The sequence below is a fragment of the Lytechinus variegatus genome, chromosome 5 (assembly GCF_018143015.1).
Source record: "Lytechinus variegatus isolate NC3 chromosome 5, Lvar_3.0, whole genome shotgun sequence".
In the NCBI taxonomy this organism is placed as follows: Eukaryota; Metazoa; Echinodermata; class Echinoidea; order Temnopleuroida; family Toxopneustidae; genus Lytechinus; species Lytechinus variegatus.
The window spans coordinates 26,998,199-27,017,363 of NC_054744.1; the positions used below are offsets into that span (position 1 = coordinate 26,998,199).

The 19,165-nt window shown below is 36.8% G+C and overlaps 1 protein-coding gene across 4 annotated transcripts in view; it reads left to right on the forward strand.

Annotated features, from left to right (window-relative positions):
* The window catches only part of LOC121415850 (myosin-11-like), a 47,158-nt gene that overhangs the window by 27,013 nt on the left and 980 nt on the right, over window positions 1-19,165 (forward strand). For 3 of the 4 annotated variants that reach the window (XM_041609215.1, XM_041609217.1, XM_041609219.1), the window contains 15 exons: window positions 705-756; window positions 1,560-1,815; window positions 2,240-2,392; window positions 3,148-3,375; window positions 4,167-4,298; window positions 4,702-4,917; window positions 5,519-5,650; window positions 9,795-9,859; window positions 10,708-10,801; window positions 12,828-12,856; window positions 15,359-15,495; window positions 16,205-16,361; window positions 17,237-17,594; window positions 17,950-18,110; window positions 19,067-19,081. In XM_041609215.1, coding sequence (XP_041465149.1) covers window positions 705-756; window positions 1,560-1,815; window positions 2,240-2,392; window positions 3,148-3,375; window positions 4,167-4,298; window positions 4,702-4,917; window positions 5,519-5,650; window positions 9,795-9,859; window positions 10,708-10,801; window positions 12,828-12,856; window positions 15,359-15,495; window positions 16,205-16,361; window positions 17,237-17,594; window positions 17,950-18,110; window positions 19,067-19,081 — 2,185 coding nt within the window. The remainder of the gene's footprint in view (window positions 1-704; window positions 757-1,559; window positions 1,816-2,239; window positions 2,393-3,147; window positions 3,376-4,166; window positions 4,299-4,701; window positions 4,918-5,518; window positions 5,651-9,794; window positions 9,860-10,707; window positions 10,802-12,827; window positions 12,857-15,358; window positions 15,496-16,204; window positions 16,362-17,236; window positions 17,595-17,949; window positions 18,111-19,066; window positions 19,082-19,165) is intronic. The other variant, XM_041609218.1, reaches the window with a different exon arrangement.

A 19,165-nucleotide genomic window follows, 5' to 3' on the forward strand; every position in this document is an offset into this window, starting at 1 on the left:
ATGGGGGCCTTAGGAATATCAGGCGATGGAAGGGATGTGGCGATGTCCACACACAAAATATGTCCTATTCAACCACTGGCGTACATTCAAGCAGCCTAACTATCGTTCAGGGATGTTTTTATTTTGTGGGGGGGGGGTGGGGGGCTGGGGGAGGGAGTTAAATTTTGTGTCATCTTCTCCACTTGAATAGCATGATGTTGTGAATTTATGTGAATATACCCAATTGTCATAAATGCTATAACTGTAGATCTATCCATAATCATCAACTATAAGTTAATCCAAACCAACCTAATAATATAATCATCTAATATTATCAACTATCATCTCAATCGTACCCAACCTATGCATATTCTTAAACTAAATGAATATTCTTAATCATAAACCCTAGGTTTTCCAAACCTAATTCCAACCCATTGTACATACATTGTACAACCATAAATATACCCTTAGCTGTAAACCTGAAGTTAATTCAACCTTACAACATTTTTTATCTCAATTCACAAAATAAAGTAATTCCTCCTGAGGAAAACCTCTCGAGAAATATTACCAAGTGTTCATGTTGTGTCACCCAAACTTGGTCAAGCATGGTGGCAATCCCTACATCAGATTATGCCCTCTCATTGTTTATACTGAATTAACGGCAGTCAGGATCTTTGAACGCTTCACACAAACTCTTGTAATCATTGTATCACTTGCTTATACAGGTCAAATAGAAGGAGAGTTAGTGGATCTACAAGACAAAATGTTGAAAGAAAGGTAGGTTCTCTTTCAGATTTATTTATTTATTCATTGTTTCATGTGTGTTCACATCATCCACAATCTCATATATGAAAATACAGTGATACATGATTATTACATAAAGGCAATATTACGTAAAGAAAATATTACATAATCTTTCATTAACAGAGCACACAAAGGTCTTGCAACATAGCTTGAAGCTTGAGTCATTACAAAACCATTATTTTACACTAACCCCCCCCCAAAAAAAAAAAAAACTGATGAAAGGGTATATTTGCATACAGGTACATGTATATACAATATTTACATAGAAGTATACAGAGAAGATGAAACAAGAATAGAAAGGATGGTACCCCAATTTATATAAGAATATATGCATAATTTGTCAAGCAAATGCAACAACATGAACTATCTTCGAAGAAAACATTATATGCCTACATTTTAGATAACTATTATAAATGTGATGATGATGATGCTGATGCTGCAGATCATGATGGTGATGACAATGCTGATGCTGATGACAGTGATAGTAACAATTATGATCAAGATTGTGATGATGATGATGATAAGGGGATAAATTGAATCATTTTGCTCAATTATGACAATAAAAGAATTACTTCAACTGTTGGAATCTCAAATGTACTTGCTCTTTATACATGTAGAATAAAAAACAAATTCAAAGTAAATTCATAAATAAACTCATGAAAGGCTGACTGTGCATTGAAAAGAAAGTCTGCCATAGTAAGAGCTCATGAGCATAACCAGTTTCTTCAGTGTGTGAAATGTATTCGTCTCAGTCCATCTATTGGTTCTCATTGCAGGGAAAAGAATCAATACATCGCCAACCTGGAGATAGAGACCATACTCCGATCCCAGTTGGACGAACACAAGCAGATCATCAAGCAGCTCCAGACGGAGGTTGCCACCAAGAACGTTGCCCTGGAGAACGCTACCGTCGGTATGGAGGAGAGAATGGTTGACAAGGCTCGTGAGATGGAGAGGGTTATCAAGGAGAGGGATGAGCACTGTGATGCGAGGAGGAGATTGGAACAGGAGAAGCTGGTTCTAGAAATTAAGGTAGAGCAAAAAGTCCCCAGTTTTCTATTTTTTATAAAATGTTAATTCTTGTTCTTTCTATGCTAAAATTCTGTATTCTTGGGTCACATAAAAAAAAATAGTTTTAAACCAAAATTAACCTTTTGGGAGCATTATTTAGTGATAGAAAAAAAGAACAATGAAATTGAATTTCATGCGTAGATTACAATATAATTAGCATAATTAAGAAAAGTATGTTGTATTTGTAAAAATTCACTGTAGGAGTTATGGAGATAACTTCTACATGTATGGCATGTGCTGATTTCAACATGGGTGCATGTTCCAATGGGTGTAAGCTTAAGAGGAGACTTGGATCTCCCACACCTGTATTTTCATGGAGTCAAATAGCTCAGTACAGAAAGGGTTAAAGGCTACAAAACTGATTTGCTTTTCATTTTATTTGCAGATCAAGGAACAGAAGATGCTGTTGGAGCAGCTACGAGATGAGAAACCAAGATTACTTCAGGAGAGACAAGGAGAGATCAGTACCCTACAGGAGCAACTCATGAGTGCCAACAAGAACATCAGGAAACTAGAAAATGATGTTAGGAATCTAGAGGTATGAAACAAACTCTCTCTTATTGGTAGCATCTAGGAAAAACAGTGCTTGGAAGCAAGTACTGAAATCACACCTTTCTGCCTGCTGATGTTGGTGACAGTAGCTTCTTTGGTTGTTGGTCAGATTAAACTTCCCCAATTTAAAAAGAAAAAAACTTTACATTTTCTTTTTTTTGCGCACCTGATTGTGTTCCGTTTGTCACCATAATTCATATAGCAGTAGTCAAGTTATATAGTTGGCTATTCAAATGCGCATTATATATTATCCTGGCTTCAGTTTAAGCTGCTGTTTTCAGCACTTACAGTAGTGCATTCAAGGTATTGGGTACCCTTGAGTGCAGTACAACCGAATGACACTCTTAAACATAAATGTTAATCGTGGTAATTATCTGAAAATTTGTTCAAACGGAATCCAGTGAAATGTCCATCCAATTTTAATGTTGGTATAAAGGGAGTAATTGCTGAGAAAAAGACAAGCATGCCATACCTGCCAGATGTTAGGTTTCTTTCCAAGCAACAACAATGCATTGTCCGACATGTGCTTATTGGAGTTAGTGATTTTCAGTGTAATCATGTTTCAGCGTAGATTTCAGAACCTCACAGTTAGGTTGATGTAAATGTGCCAGATCTATTTCTACAAAGATATTGTGACAATTACTCTTGAATTTAAAGACTCTTTCCTGGTATTGTTAGCAGCAACTGCATGTACGTAGCTTTGAACCTAAAACTAAAAAATTATGTGACATGTTTTTCCAGGAGCAACTGTCTGACAAGGATCATCAGCTGCGTAGGATCCAGCTGAGCCAGTCGTCGGAGATCGAAGGGATGCATGAGGAGGCCACCAAGCAGATCAAGGAGCTCCAGCTCCAGCTGCTTAAGAAGGAGAATGAAGGATCTGAGATGAGGCAGGAGATGAACAGGAGAGAGGATGAAATGAGACAGGTTCTCCAGGGAAAGACTAAGCAGGAGCTGGAACTTGAACAGGTATTGTTTGTTTGGTTGATGTGTTATGGAACTAACTCTTAAAGGCATTGGTCAACACTGATACTTTACAATTCTGAGCTCCAAGGTCCCATCTGTGTTCGTGATATCTTTAGGTTGGCACAAAACATGATGTAATGAGTGTGTGAGCGTGATTGTGGACAACATTTCTCTTTTGTTTAAGAGTCCATGCGTATAATGTAAATTTGAGTTGGGTGGATTGTCATGCCCATTTGAATACTAAAAATATTTTGCAGCTTAAGACCACACTTGCACTGTTAAAACTGACTCCTGACAACCAAAATACAGGATCTTACTTCCAGCTACATACCATCGGTCGGTTTAGAGTTGGCTTTGTTGGTGTGATTATTGTATCATTCTATGTCTAAATACATCTCTATGAAAAAGACATCACAGTGCAGACAGAAAAATTGACCGTTTTCTTTCAGATTTGTTTTTTTCAAACGTTTTTACATTTTGCCAGTATATGGCAGTGTCTTTTGTTGTTTTTTGTTGAGAGATTGGTTAAAAGAGCTTTTTACCCGATTGCTAAGAAAGCATGAATGCATGTTTTAAAGTGTCCTAAGGTCTAATCCAAGTAACCTGGTAATGAGGATAAATGCCATACCAGTGGGATCTAGTGCATCAACTTGTTTTCAAACCCAGATGACCGGAATACCAGAGAAAGCTTTACCGTGAAGAAGAAAGAAGAAAATGACCATCTCCCTCACAAATTAATCTTCAAAGAATGTTATCAGTGTATGATCATGAATATTGAAATGGCTTCTTTCTAGATCCGTGGTGAAGCAGGCAGAACTGTAGAGCACCTGACAAGCATCGTTGAGAAACAGGAAGGTGAAATCATTAGACTGAAGAGTGAGGTAGAAAATAAGATGGAAGAACTGAAGAGGCTCAGGACTGCGCAGGTATGCTATCTCCATGATTATGTTATTAATACCAATGATAGTAGTAATAGGCATAATTTGGCACTACTACAATGTTTCCACAGTGAGTGCTGCATTCTATTTCTCTGGCTTTAGCATGGTTTACTTGATCAGGTGCTCGAGGAATCAAAGCATAATTCGTAATGTACCCATTTACTGCACATGGGTGGTGAGTGGCAAATGTAGGTACATTAATCTCCAGTATTTTTTTATGTAATGATCCACCTGTCCTTTATGGACCATAGACCCAAATACTTTATAGCAGCCAGTAAGGACATGAGATGGCTTAACCCTCCAAAGTTGGACGCACAGACTCTCAATGTTGAAGATGAAGAATAGAAAGCTTTTTGATATCCCTGTCCCATTCTCCATCTTTTCTCATCAGGAGAACGATGTAGAATCTTTGAAGGAGATGCTGTCCGACACCAACAAGAAGTATTCCAGATTGAAAGAAGAGAAGGAGATGAACGAGACTGAATTGCAACATAGCATGGCAAGACAACTGCAGGATCTACGCAGAGAGATTGATAGGAAAGAACAACTCATCAAGAACATGAGTGAAGAACTGAAGGAAGAGAGGATGCAAAAGCCTAAGTTGAAGGTGGGTGATGTTTGTAGATGGGTGGGTATAGGTGGATAGACGGATGGATAGAAAGAGAGAGAGATAGACACACAGACAGACAGATCGATAGATATATAGATATATAGATAGATAGAGAGAGAGAGAGAGAGAGATATATAGATAGATAGATAGGTGGAAAAAGAGATAGATAGATACATGTTGACAAATAGAGAGACGGATTATTTGCATGGATGAGTTGGTTAGTGGGATTGTTGGGTGGATGGGTGGACAGATGGATAATATATTTGTTGATAGACGAGATAAGATATATCTGTGAATATATATAGCTTGATACATAGGTAGCAAGGCAGAACATACAGACAGAATGACAGATACATACACAGGCCATGAGACAGATGGGAAAAAGATAGACATGCAAATAGATGAATACAAAAATGTATACAAAGTTTGGTAAATGTATAGGTAGAACAATAGATATATGGATGGATTGATTTGGTAGATGTGTAAGTAGATGTGATAAGTGGATGGCTGGTTAGGATAGATAAGTAGACAAACAGATACAAATTGTTCGAAAACATTTACTGATCACAGATGCATTCTTTTTGCTTTTGAATTTCAGGAGTCGATGAATGAGGTAGAAGATGAATTGATGAGCGTGAGGGCGGAACTAGCTAGGGTCAATGGGACCATAAAGATCAAAGAGACTCAGATTCAAGATCAGGACAACCAGCTCAGAGAATCGCATGATAAGGTACACATGAACCAGCTCTCTTTCAAATTACTAACGTATGTAAACTTAGCAGTCACCTGTTGAGACTCTCATCTGCCGTTTTTTAATTTTTTGTTAGAGCAGCTTCAAAGGCTTAAAATATCTCTCTATCAATAAGAGAGGTTTTAGACTGTGGGATGGACAAGGAAAATGTCTCTAGTTTTTCATTTCCGTGGGGCGGCAAATACAACCACGGTTCTTGGACATGAAAATATGTAAAATATTATGAGTGAATACATGCACAATGTTGCCATCGGTAAATTCTGCTCCTGACCTCAAAATTAAAATAATAATATGCAAAATCGTACCATTGATTCGACTGGAAATTCCGCCATTCACCCCGTGTGTTAAGGACTTCCGTGAACGCGCGCAAGCGTGCACAATGCATGTAACCTCGTTCGCGTTTTATTTTTTTTATTCGCTGTACATGATACGTTATAATACAGAATGTACGATGGTGGATAAGATGTCGTCGTCTTCGTCGTGTTTTGACAGCGAAAATGACGATTTATCACTAGCAAATATATGCTACATGCACGTCTTACCCAAGGAAAGAGGGCCAGTAAATTCCTTTCAAGTAAAGAGCTAGAACAAATTTAAGCCTTTGCTGCATTCGTTGATGTAGACTACCTGGGACTTAAAAATAGCTATTCGTGCAGCAGAGAAGTTTGCGATTGACTTGCATGCAACCCGGTCCATCCCAGGGAGCAGTGGCTTAACAGTGCAGGGGGGGGGGGCAAGCTATCCCCCCCTGGCGGAGTTCACCGGGAACTTAAAGGGGAAAAAAGAAAAGGGGGAGAATGAAAGGGGAAAAAAGAAAAGGGGGAGAATGAAAGGGAAAGGGGAAAAAGAGGAACTGGAAAAGGAAAGAAAGAAGAACAGATAGATTGTCATGAAAAGGTGATTTTATTTTTTTTTAAATAAGCATGCAAAATCATAAACAAAATCTTGTTTACCGTGGCGTACAGACCAAGAAAAAAAAAGGAAAAGGAAAGAGAGAAGGGTGAAAAATATGTTATCTTCTTTAACATTATGTCAAAATCTGAAATTGGATTTTTGTAATAAAAATTTAAAATTTTTTGCTCACTTGCATTGTTTTTTTTTACCCGATACACCATATCGCCCCTCAAAATGTTGCCTCATGACACCATTGCCTGCCCCCCCCCCCTTTGAGAAACAAAATACTAAAATTTGTAATGTAAATATGCCATTAAAACAAAGGTGTGCCCCCTCTTTTGAAATTGAAGACCCTTTTTTTCGTGTACGAAATATACTTCATTTGTGGGTGAAAACCTTTATTTAAATTTTTTTTTGCTTGTCAATTGGTTGAAAAACTTTTTTTTTTTTGGGGGGCTGGTCGAAACTTTCCTCTGAAAAATTAGCCCCCTTTTGGAAAATCATGGATCTGCCCCTGATAAGACCGGAGATTTTTTTGCTCTCCCCTCCTGCATGGCCACCGACCCATAACGCTCCTGCCCATCCCGACCAGCATTGCAGCAAGAACCGAATGGATCAAACTAACGTTATATTATGTAACGCGTTACATCTTGCTCAGAGCCAGGTCAAACATCGTTCGTATCACCAGCATTCCAGCAATCAAGCTATCGAAGGTGTAAAAGATACAGAGGATGATTTTGAGATGGTGATCCTTGTTATAGCGATCTTTGTCCATGCCAAAATTGTTTCACTTTGTGCTTTTGCATTTCATTCTCTGCAAAAGTGAAGCAGTACAAGCTTTGATGATTTTTGTATAGGTCTAGATTTCTTAATTAAATCGATACATAATGTGACTCATGTCATGACTTACTTCACCGCCACATTTACAAGCCTATGAATAGAAGACGAAGTAAGTCGTGAGTCACATTATTCATCGACTCAATTAAGAAATCTAGATGTAGACCTATACAAAAATCAAAGTTTGCACCGCTTCACTTTTGCAGAGAGTGAAATGCAAGAGCACAAAGTGAAAACAAATTACCTTCGATCGCTTGATTGCTCAATACTGGTGATATACGAACGATGTTTGACCTGGCTCTGGGCAAGATGTAAACGCAGTAGGCCTACATCAAACATCTATATTTATTTTGATCCATTCGGATCTTGCTGAAATGCTGGTCGGACGTCGGGCTGGTCTGCCGGGGCTGGGCTGCATGCAAGTCAATCGCAAACTTCTCTGCTGCACGAATAGCTATTTTTATTCTGAAGTCCCAGGTAGTCTACATCAACGAATGCAGCAAAGGCTTAAATTTGTTCTAGCTCTTTACTTGAAAGGAATTTACTGGCCCTCTTTCCTTGGGTAAGATGTGCATGTAGCATATATTTGCTAGTGATAAATCGTCATTTTCGCTGTCAAAACACGACGAAGACGACGACATCTTATCCGCCATCGTACATTCTGTATTATAACGTATATATCATGTACAGCGAATAAAAAAAATAAAACGCGAACGAGGTTACATGCATTGTGCACGCTTGTGTGCGTTCACGGAAGTCCTTAACACACGGGGTGAATGGCGGAATTTCCAGTCGAATCAATGGTACGATTTTGCATATTATTATTTTAATTTTGAGGTCAGGAGCAGAATTTACCGATGGCAACATTGTGCATGTATTCACTCATAATATTTTACATATTTTCATGTCCAAGAACCGTGGTTGTATTTGCCGCCCCACGGAAAGTCACAATTTTAGCGACCATCCCACAGTCTATTTCTAGTAATCTTGCCTTCAAATCATCCCATATTACTCACTTTTTTTCCTCAGTAATCTATTCCTCAGTTTTTCTCAGAATGTTTGATTGTCCATTTTTACTCATTTTTTATTTAGTGCTTCTAACTGTTTGTTATGGGCCAAAATTCACAAAGATGGTAATGTACATGCAGGTGTTTCATAAAGCATTTTGTTAAGTTCTGCACAACTATATACACGACTCGGACATGTTCTTAGGTGATAAGTCAGCTTCATTAGGAATATATCATGCAGCACAATAAAGGGTCACCGGTCATGACTGGAACATGTTCTTAGGTGCCGAGCAGCTACATAGGGATATATCATGTAGCACAAAAAGGGTCACCAGTCATGACTGGATCATGTTCTTAGGTGATAAGTCAGTTACATAGGGATATATCATGTAGCATAAGAAAGGGTCACCAGCCGTGCATAAAGTCATTTGCAACGTATGAATGGCTCTATGAAACACCAAACCGACCCCTTGTATTGTCAGTGATTTTACTAGCCGGCTCAAACCACAGCTGGTCTCCAAAACATAATTTTGTGATAATCACGTTTTTTCAGAGGCTCATAACTTTGCACGTTGAAAGAAACTAGGTAAGTTGTTTGTATACAATTAATGCACATTTATGAGTGTGTTATGACGATGCAGCACACTCGAGGGTATTTACAATTATGCGAAAGCAAGAGGCGCTTGCGCCGAGTGCTTTTGCATAATATTGTGAATGCCCGAGAGTTGCTCGCATCGTCACTAACATCACGAATCTTAAAATGTGCATTAATTGTTTTATAAAACGGGTCGGCAAAATGAATTTTTCATTGAAATCTTGTTCAAATCCCTCCAACTTGTGTACGATCGCACAGACGAAGACATCACAAGACTGTCAATTATGACATCACAGGCGTATCTACTATGCGCGCCTAAGTAAGCGCATCAAAATCCTAGCCAGCCTCTTTTACTGAACGCGTATCAGTTTATGCTGCACAAAAATTGCACAGTGCTGCACAAAAAATGCACAGTGCTGCACGAAAAATGCACGACTGGAAGGTTGCGCATAATTAAAGCATGAACACGTGACTTGAATACGCACTCACCATTGGCTACATCCTTGAACCCGTTTTATAATACCATTTAAAGCATACATTCTACTCTTTTTTAAATAATAATAATTTTATTTGCAATTCGAATTCAGTTTTTCAATATTTGAAATGAAGCACAGGTATGCATTTCAGAAACTGATACTTTTTACTGAAAACAGGATGTGAGTCAGTTTGTAAAATCACGTGCAATTGAAAGCAATTGTTTTAGTTTTTGAGACCTCATCCTTTTTAAGTTCTGCAACTGAGTGACATTTAGAATTCATATCTAGTATATTTTACCGTTTTATTTTCACAGTATGACAATTTGATGAGAGAGAAGATGGACCTGAAACGAAGGCTAGATTCACTACAAGACAATGCGTCAGTGTTGAGTATTCTTTTTCTCAGCTTTCATCAGTATTATAAGACTTATCTTGATATTATCCTTTATCTGGAGTTGCTTTGTCTGCATCATGTTTGGTATAGAAAAAAACTTATTTTATAATATTGCAAAGACAACAAAGCTAATGAGGATAATGTAATAAAAGTCTGAAGAAACAAATGTTTACAATAGCTGATAGCAGCTATGATGATGAAATTCTAATTATGATAAAATTGTGATTAGATAAAAGATGAAAGACAAGCAATCACACTATGTCACGACAGTGGTCGTTATTGATGATAAATCATTTGTTATCATTTTCATGTCTAACATTTAGAATATGATTCATTGGTCGATTTAAGTGATGCTTTTTTGTCAACAAAAAGTAATCCAGTTTTCTCAATGCTCCTGTAATTGTAACATGCCATCTACCCAACAAGATAGCAAGATGGGTAATATTGCCAAGTCAACTTAGAAAAAGTTACAAGTCATCATAGCGAGTTACATTATCGGATATCTACGTGTACTGCATATCTTGCCATGACAACATAAAACCAGTCAACTGTACGAGATAACTTTTCTTGTCACGTCGGCATACAAATGTTTATATGTTGATTTGGCAAAATAATATATCTCTCCATGTCAACCTTAAAATGCTATCAAGTTGACTTGGTAAGATAATGTATCTCCCAATGACGATAACAATTCTTTACAACATACCTTGCCCTGTTTATATGGCTATTAAGTCGACAAGGTGAGATATAATATCTTGCCTTCTGGTCAAGTAGATGGCACTTTAGAGCCTCCATTCAACACCTTGTGATCTATTATTTTACTCTATCTATAGGGATGATGAGCTGAGAGATCTGAGGAAAAAACTTGATACACAAAAGAATGAACTGACCATCCTTGAAGACATGAACAGAGCAATGGAAGGAAAGGTATGTCAACAGATTTTAAGATATTGTTGATGAAGTCATAGATGGAGAAAGGTAGAGAAAGTATCCATACCGGGGCATATGTACTCCTCTTTTAAGGTATCATTACTCTCATGTTGCAAAAAATCAATAAAGTGCAACAACAAAAAATTGTTAATAAAAATGAAAGAAAAATCAATATAATTTTCAATAAAATATGCAAATTTGTATAGGAATTGTAGGAAAGAAAGATTCTAATAGGAGTTCTATGTACTATCAATACCTCCACTGTGCTAAATTAAAACATACAAAGTAGTGACTAAATTGGGACATAAAGACATGGATGAATACAAAATTACTGCATCATAAAATTCATGTCATATTCATGACCACTTCTAGAATTACAAAAACAAGTATAAAAGTTATGAAACATTAGAAAGTACACCGTCCCATCTCTGTGTATCGGCTTCAATGTTCTAACAGAACTGATGTGCATTGAGAATTCAGACCACAGAAATGTTTTGTATAAATTGCCTTTGCATTACATAAATTGCGTAAGGAAAATTAAATCCAGCATCCATAAAAGTTTGATCTAAAATTTGGTTGAGTCTGGATTAAAATCCAGGTTAACATATGAAAATACCACCTAATATCTTTTACCATTTATTTTTTCATCAAAGAAATTTTCAAAAGTTAGATTTAAAGAACCCAATGGGATACCTAAGGTAAGGTGAAAGGTGTCAGTATTTTACCCTGCCAGTGTTTCCAATGATTCTCCTCAAGAGAGGATGATTGTGTGAGGTTTCTCTGCCATATCACCAAGGCATTGAAAAACACTTTGTGGGACTATTAATGGGTCTGTGAGGGATGCTGTGACTGGGATTGAACTCTTCAGGGCACAATAAGACATTGGTTCATACCAAAAATATATCGGCCTTATCTATACGGCCAAAAGTATCTGTCAGAGTGCATGCGAGAATGATTAAGGTTGGTAGGTCATTGTGTCCGACATGCTGAACTATCTGCAAATCACCTCATCCTCTGGGAGCCTTAAACAGAGCACAAAAAGAAGAGGAAGAGGTCAGGCCACTTATTTCAATGTTTCAAGGAAAGACTCAGGCCTTGATAGCATTAATGAACTGAGGACAGCCATGCTGGATAGAGAAATCTGGAAGGGCTTCTATGTTCATGGTACCTGAGACGGCATAGGCTAAAGCCATTCTGTGCCCTCAAACTGACTTGACTTTATACTTTATGCAGATACAAGTGACTTTGCCTATGCCAAAGCTCTTGGGAACACAGAAATCTGTTTTCAATTTGGTGATTAATCGTAGACAAAGTGGTTGTACACAATCGGCAATTTAACAATTATTCTACTTGTTTTTGTTTGTATGTTGATGGGCACACATGTAATGGATTTCGGAAAGGAGACACATTCTTGCTGATTGGTTTCATGTTGGCACTGTTGAATTCTGGTTTTCTGCACCCTGTACCACAAGCTTAGTGATTGATATTACACTTCATTAGCATGCTTGAATGTACATAATGATCAGAGGAATCAATCATTCAGATCTGCATTATGATCAATTGCTAAGCTGCATGTAGGTGTTAAAGGGCCTAGTGTGTTCTAAGGTATTGATGGTTACTTGTGTATTTTTTATGTTTTTTTTACACAGGTCTGGAGTTAAATTTAGCCTATCCCCTTTTCACACTCATTTTGTTTTTACCAAACTGCACTATCTTTGCAATTTGTAATTAGAGACGAGAAGGATCGGTACACCAATCTTGGTACTGTTCAATTAAAGCATGCCTTTATCATTTGATAGTACAAAATGATATATATGAAAATGAAATAAATAGTATAGGGTTTAGAAGAGCAGGGGAAGAAAGAAAATCAAGTGTAAAATGCATATTTGGGTTTTCCATTTTTGGTGACTTTGATCTACTTTTCCTTCTGTAAAATTTGGATTGTTGTGCTTGAACTAGCCAAACAGAAATAATTTGATGTTAATAATTTCTTTTGATATTCTTTCATCTATTTAATTTTCAGTCCGAAGATAGCAATTTGAAAGTAAAGAGGTAAGTCAGGTTTTCCATTCTTAATAGATTATTACTTTCTCTCACAAGTGTGCTTATCAATCACCATACGTGCATTTCTTCTTTTTTAATATAGGTCACAATTTTGAATTCATCACTTAACCCTAATTCTCCCGGGGGGGGCCATAATGGCCCCCCCCCTCAACAATTTTCGCGATATATCTGCTGCGCGAAATTTTTTCACCTCGCAGCTCACTGACTTTTTACATTCAAGTCTCGCGCAAATTTTGAGACCAAAGTTGTGACGCCCGGGTACGCGGTTACGACATTACGCAACATTATGCAAGTGCATGTCAGACCCGAAATTGCTCATAAACGCGATTTCATGTACAAATCCAATGCAAATTGCGTATTTAGCCAAAATTCATAAATGTATCATTATTTCTACTTTTACTGATTAAACTTAATTAATTTTGCCTTGTTTATGATCAGAATTATGTCTGGAACAATTTCCATTGAAAAAACAATAAAAAACAAAAAGTAAAAAAACAAAGAAATACGTAAGAAATTCATAAAACAATAAAATACATAAGAAATTTATTTCCAAACCAAAGTTTTTTTGAATTACGATTGTTAAGAATGCTACAAAGAAAATTTTTACCAAAAATTAGCATTCTAGGAGCTTTATTTAGTGAATTAGAGCAAAAAGTATGATTTATGCATAAATTAGCATAATTAATTCATATAAAATAAAATCTCATTATTTTGGAAAATTTTACCATACAGCCTTGTAGATTACATCGCACACTACCAGCGTGCAAATTTTTGCGTCGCTCGCGCGATCGGCTGCCGAGATCTTAAGGGGGGCCATAATGGCCCCCCCCCCCCCCCCCGGGAATGACAAGAATCAAAATACCCCGGGAGATTTTGACCAAAAGCCACAGACTTTATAATCTAATCCATTAACTTCTCATTAAAGTAGCTAGTGAAATTGGCTACAAACATCAGAATAAAAATATACAGTCCTATGTTTCAAGTTTAAAGAAATTTGTAGAGGAGATTCACAGTATATAGTATGTAAATTTTGACGATGATGATCCACATCGTTTATATTGTGCCATATTTCTGTTAAAACATTCAAAGGCATAGGGTCATCCAATTCAGGTAATTACTACACATCTGCTGGTGTGTAGTAATTAGCTTAATTGGATCTGCCAATATATTTTTACAGTAAATTATATTAATTGATAATATCTTATTAATTAATATTTAATAAATTAATATGAATTAAGTGATATATTTAATTAATAAAGGTATACTATTTTTCTTTTTAATACGAACATTCATTGTCAATAGAACAATTCAAACAAAACGAGAAGACTGATCTTTATATAATATTGGATGGCCTTGAGGTTAATACAAGGAAATATTGGACGAGCTTTTCATAAATATTGGACGAGTCGAAGACGAGTCCAATATTTTGCAAAGCGAGTCCTATATTTCCTTGTATTGACCGAAAAATGGGACATCCAGTATTATGATTATTATTCATACAGAGAATTTTAGCAAATAATTTTTAACTTACCCTCCCGCCCTGAGACTCTGACTCTGCTGTAGGGGGGACCTAAAGCTACGCACTTTGTTTTCAAACAATAAAAACTCCCAATTTTAATATTTCAACAAATTATATTTCACTAATTTGTGGCAAACATTCTAAAGATCATTAACCAAGTAGAAAATATCACAAAACTCATTAATACGAAAATCCCGTCGTGTTTTTCGAACACCTTTTGATTTCGTCGCCCGATGTAGAAGGGCTCCTAAAGCTACGCACTCGATTTATCATGCAAAAAAATTGTATTTCCTGTGCCTCAATTTCTAAAATATATTCAAATTATTATAGGATAAAATGAAATTAAAGCAAATATAACTCCAAACTTCCTAACAGTTGTTGGTTTTCTCTGCATTTAGAGATTTACTGCAGCCTCTGTAGAAAAAAAAATTAATAGGAATTGTTCATCACTCTGCAGTCACAGTTCGACACACAGAGTGCGCATTTGCCATTGAAAACTGCATGCGCGCCATGAGTGGTGCGTAGCTTTAGGACCCGCGCAGCTTTAGGACCCCCTACCATACAAACTTCGGGGATTCCCCTTCTAGTCGTCCAATATTTTCAATATTGTGTCACCTCGGAAAAAAATATTAGGCGAGTTCAACAAACTTTTTAAGTGGGTCGAGTGCATCAACAAAATAACACTTGTATTTGGGCTCTAAAATTGTCTGTATGAATAATAATTTCTAATATTGTGATCCTGTGCGCACTGGACTTAGAACAATACTGTCACTGCCTTGTAATTTGTACATATTCCAGGGATGGCATCTCCAAGACAAACACTTCGTATATCATTGAAAAGGGGCTATAGAAATATGAACTAGTATTGTTAAATTCATCTTTATCTCAAGTGTATTTTGGTTTATCCTTGATTCCTTACCCCCCCCCCCATCTTGTCCACTATGATTCAAAATACATTGCATTCCATCCAGGTATGAGGACAAGGTCAAAGGTCTCCAGGAAGAGATTGGTAACCTGAATAGAATGGTGAATAATCTACAGAGTAGAAACAAGAGATTGGAGGAAAGCAAAGACAATCTTATCAAAGATATGGATACACTCAGGGATGGTAAGAAATATTTGCCCGTCAAATGAAAACTTCAAATTTTTTATGTGAAAAATATATCTTTTTTTTTTCAGAACCAGCCGGTTGGTTTAAGATTTTTTCTGACTTCTTTTTCAGATTGAATGAATTGTCATATTTTCTGGGTGCATGACATAAATGGTATTACATTAAGTACTGATTATTCTGTTATTGACACATGGAATCACTCTTTATACATAAATATATGCCTCCTTTTTCTCCCATATCCATTCCCTTTTCTGTAGTCTTCTTTAACATTTTGCTATCGATATTCTTATGTTATTTTTATTTCACAAGGCAATGTGCTTCAAAATTTTTTACAATCTTATCTTGACTTCATACTTTATAGACTGTACTTACATGTAATCCTAGAGTGATTAATCTTGAATACCATAGCTTTTTGGTTCCTCATTTATCGTATAAGTTGTAACTGCCTATGTCAAATATTTTGAATATGAATATCAATGAGGTATTGCCAACATGTTTCTGTTAACTGTACTTCATTATTTTGTTGCATTGTAATACATTGTTTGTTTTGGTATATACATGTATATGAGAAATAAATCAACTTGAACTTTCATTAAGTTTGAAGTTTGATAACTGGAAATCTCGAATGAATTTTAACTTGTTGGAATTGATACACATGGTCATCATCATCTCCCTCCCTCTCTGTCTCTTTCTCTGTCTCCTGTAGAGAAGTCGAGATGCTCCAAGTGCAGTCGTCTGGAAAGTCAGTACCAGGAGGTGCTGACGGAGAAGGAGAACCTGGAGGAGGATAACGAGGAGCTCCACAAAGAGGTGGAGAACCTCAACAACCTCCTGACACTGAAACAGAAAGATGCCAAAGAGAGGTAAGCTGGTATTAAAGGATCAGACGGTGGGATCAGACTCAAACGCATTTCATAATGCATTTAGTGAGTGATTCTTGAGACAAATTTGCTGTCAGCTAGTCAGGCAAGGATTTCAGTAGCTTATGTCAGTAAAAATGTCCAAGTAGTTTCATAAAACCCTCCAGTAGAGCTTTTCACGAATAGCTTTCTCATTGATTTACACTAAAAAGTTTGCGCTCAGCCAACCAGAGGCAAGTATTTCAGCAGCTTGTATCATTTGTCAGTTAAAATGACCATCACAATGTTTCATGAAAATCTTTAGGATCATGTCAAAACCAGTGTATCGTTGTGCATGCTGTAGTATGTCTTTGTTCACCTTCATACTTGTAAGAATCCTTTACCCAAAGTTTGCATAGTCAGAATTTAAAATTGAGGGACACAAGATGTTTGATCAAATTATGATTAGAAGTGGGGTAGCAAGCCAAATTTTTGAGGGAGCATGACAAGTCGCAATAGCCAAAAAAAATTTACCCTTTTATTTAAAGGGAAATCTACTTTTTGTAAATTTTGTTGATATAATCAGAAAATAATACCTATTTTTTGCTATTCCTTTTTCTTTTTTTTCTCCTTTTTATTGCTCAATGAACTGTGCCCCCAAGCCCCCCCCCCCTCTATCTGCACACCAGCAACAGTGATGGCAAATATTCTGTGATTCCTTGGTCCTTCCATATTTATGTACCACTTCATAACACCTGTGGAAAGCACGGTGAATATGGTGTAAATTGTCAGGAAGCAGCTTTTTTACTAGAAAAGGTCAATCAAATTGTCATGGTATTCAAGCAAGTTGACGAAATGCATGTTTATGTACTGTTTGTATGTTGTTTGTTTATCACCAGTCAAAAGGTAAAAGAGTCACCACTAAAGAGAACTCCAAACTCCACCCTTGCCTTGGAACGCTCTCAAACCTCCAGCAGGGCGTCACCCATCTCATCGACCACACCCTCGCCAAAACCTGGGTCGGGTAGAGCGGCCACACCCCAGCAGCTTGCCGCTGCTCTCAAGAGGCTATCGGTAAAGCAGAGTCCGCAGGGCGGTGCTGCAGGAGGAGGTGGTGGAGACGAGAAGCGGGCGTTGTCCCCGGAACCAAAGGATCGTAAAGGTCTCAAGGACTTGGGGAAGGTCAGTGGGTACGAGGATAGGAGGAAGTCACTGAACAGCATGGAGTCCAGACTACAAGCTCTCAGGAGTTCACAGGTAGGTGTGTTCTGTCATTGATGATGGCCAAAGAAACTGTGTTGATTCCCAAATAATATATATACAATACTACTCTTTGGAAGAGTTTTAAAATGCCTGAGGCATAGTGCACTTAGTGTGGGCACTTTTCACTGGATCGGTATCATGTATAAAAAGTAATCATTGTATCTTCTATGCAATCGTAGAAATTGCATGGCAAATGTTTTCCACTCTTGTGGATTTCCACAACCCACGTAATCAGTTACTTTTTGTATTTTATATGTAGGATATTACAGTTTATGGCATGAACTTTATCTATGAAACAAAAGAATGGGCAGTTTTCACAGAGGGGTATCCTTGCTTTTTTTACATGTAGGATAAGACAATCAAGGACATGAAGAAACCAGCTGTGAAACCTGACCTGAATTCGACGGGAGGAAGCGGGGATGGAGGAAAGAAACAAGCTAGATTTGTCTTGCCATCGAGTAAAAAATTTGAAAAATCACTCGGCTCCACCGGAGGCTCATCCAGATCAAAGTGAGTATTCCTGTAATTATTCTTTCAATTGACATTTGTCTTTCAAAGACATTTGTCAAGATTACATAGGTCTTGCTCAAAAAGATCCTGAACTTTAATTGTAACTATTGCTCATTTGATCACAAAACATCCAGGAAGAAAACAAATCAAATTCGTACAGACAAATTTCTCAGATGTGACTGCAAAATTATAATTTGATTTCTCTGCTGGGAACAATAATTGTAATACATGTAGAATATGGAATGAAATTGGGATAGTGTTTATGATCATTTTTACATTTCACTGTTTTGAAGTAGAAAATAATGGCTTTCAGGTGAAATTTTTTTCAAGGCTAAATATTTTCAATTTATCACAGACACAGGTGACAAAAGGCACCTTACAGCACAAATTTCTAAAAGTTAAATCAATGTCTGTTAATGCCTTTAGAATATCTACATGTATAGGTTCCAGGGTTGGAGAATTAGTCTTGGTACAAATACCCATTTTCAAAATATAACGTGAAAAATGGTTGAAATATTGTGAGGTCAATGAGAAATAAAGGAATGGAGAGAAAGGAGTTGTGAGATAATTGATAGAAGATTCATTACCATTCATCCAATTTTATGAAAACAAAGGATGGATAGGAAAATAAAATTGCTGACATTATGGCATATAGATTTGAAATAATATAATTGTACCCTTTCTCCATTTAATTGAAAAAATGCTTTTACTACAACTATCATCTAAGCCAGGTATGATAAGAATACCTACGTATTTGTATGAAAATAGAACCCCCCCCCCAAAAAAAAAATATATATACATATAGCTATTGGGGTATGAATACAAATAAGATACAATGTATCTGTGTAAATCAGTGAATCAATTTAGATTTGATAGGAGTCAAGTGCATCTTGTTTTCAGTGTACATTAACACTTCTTTTTTTATCCTTATTTTATTTGTTTCTCCCATTTTGCAGACTCAACAGCACTAGGTGAAGAATTTAAATGTTTTTACTGAACATTCAGCTTTCTTTTCATGTTCACATTATTTTTATAACCTTCAAAACATAGTATTA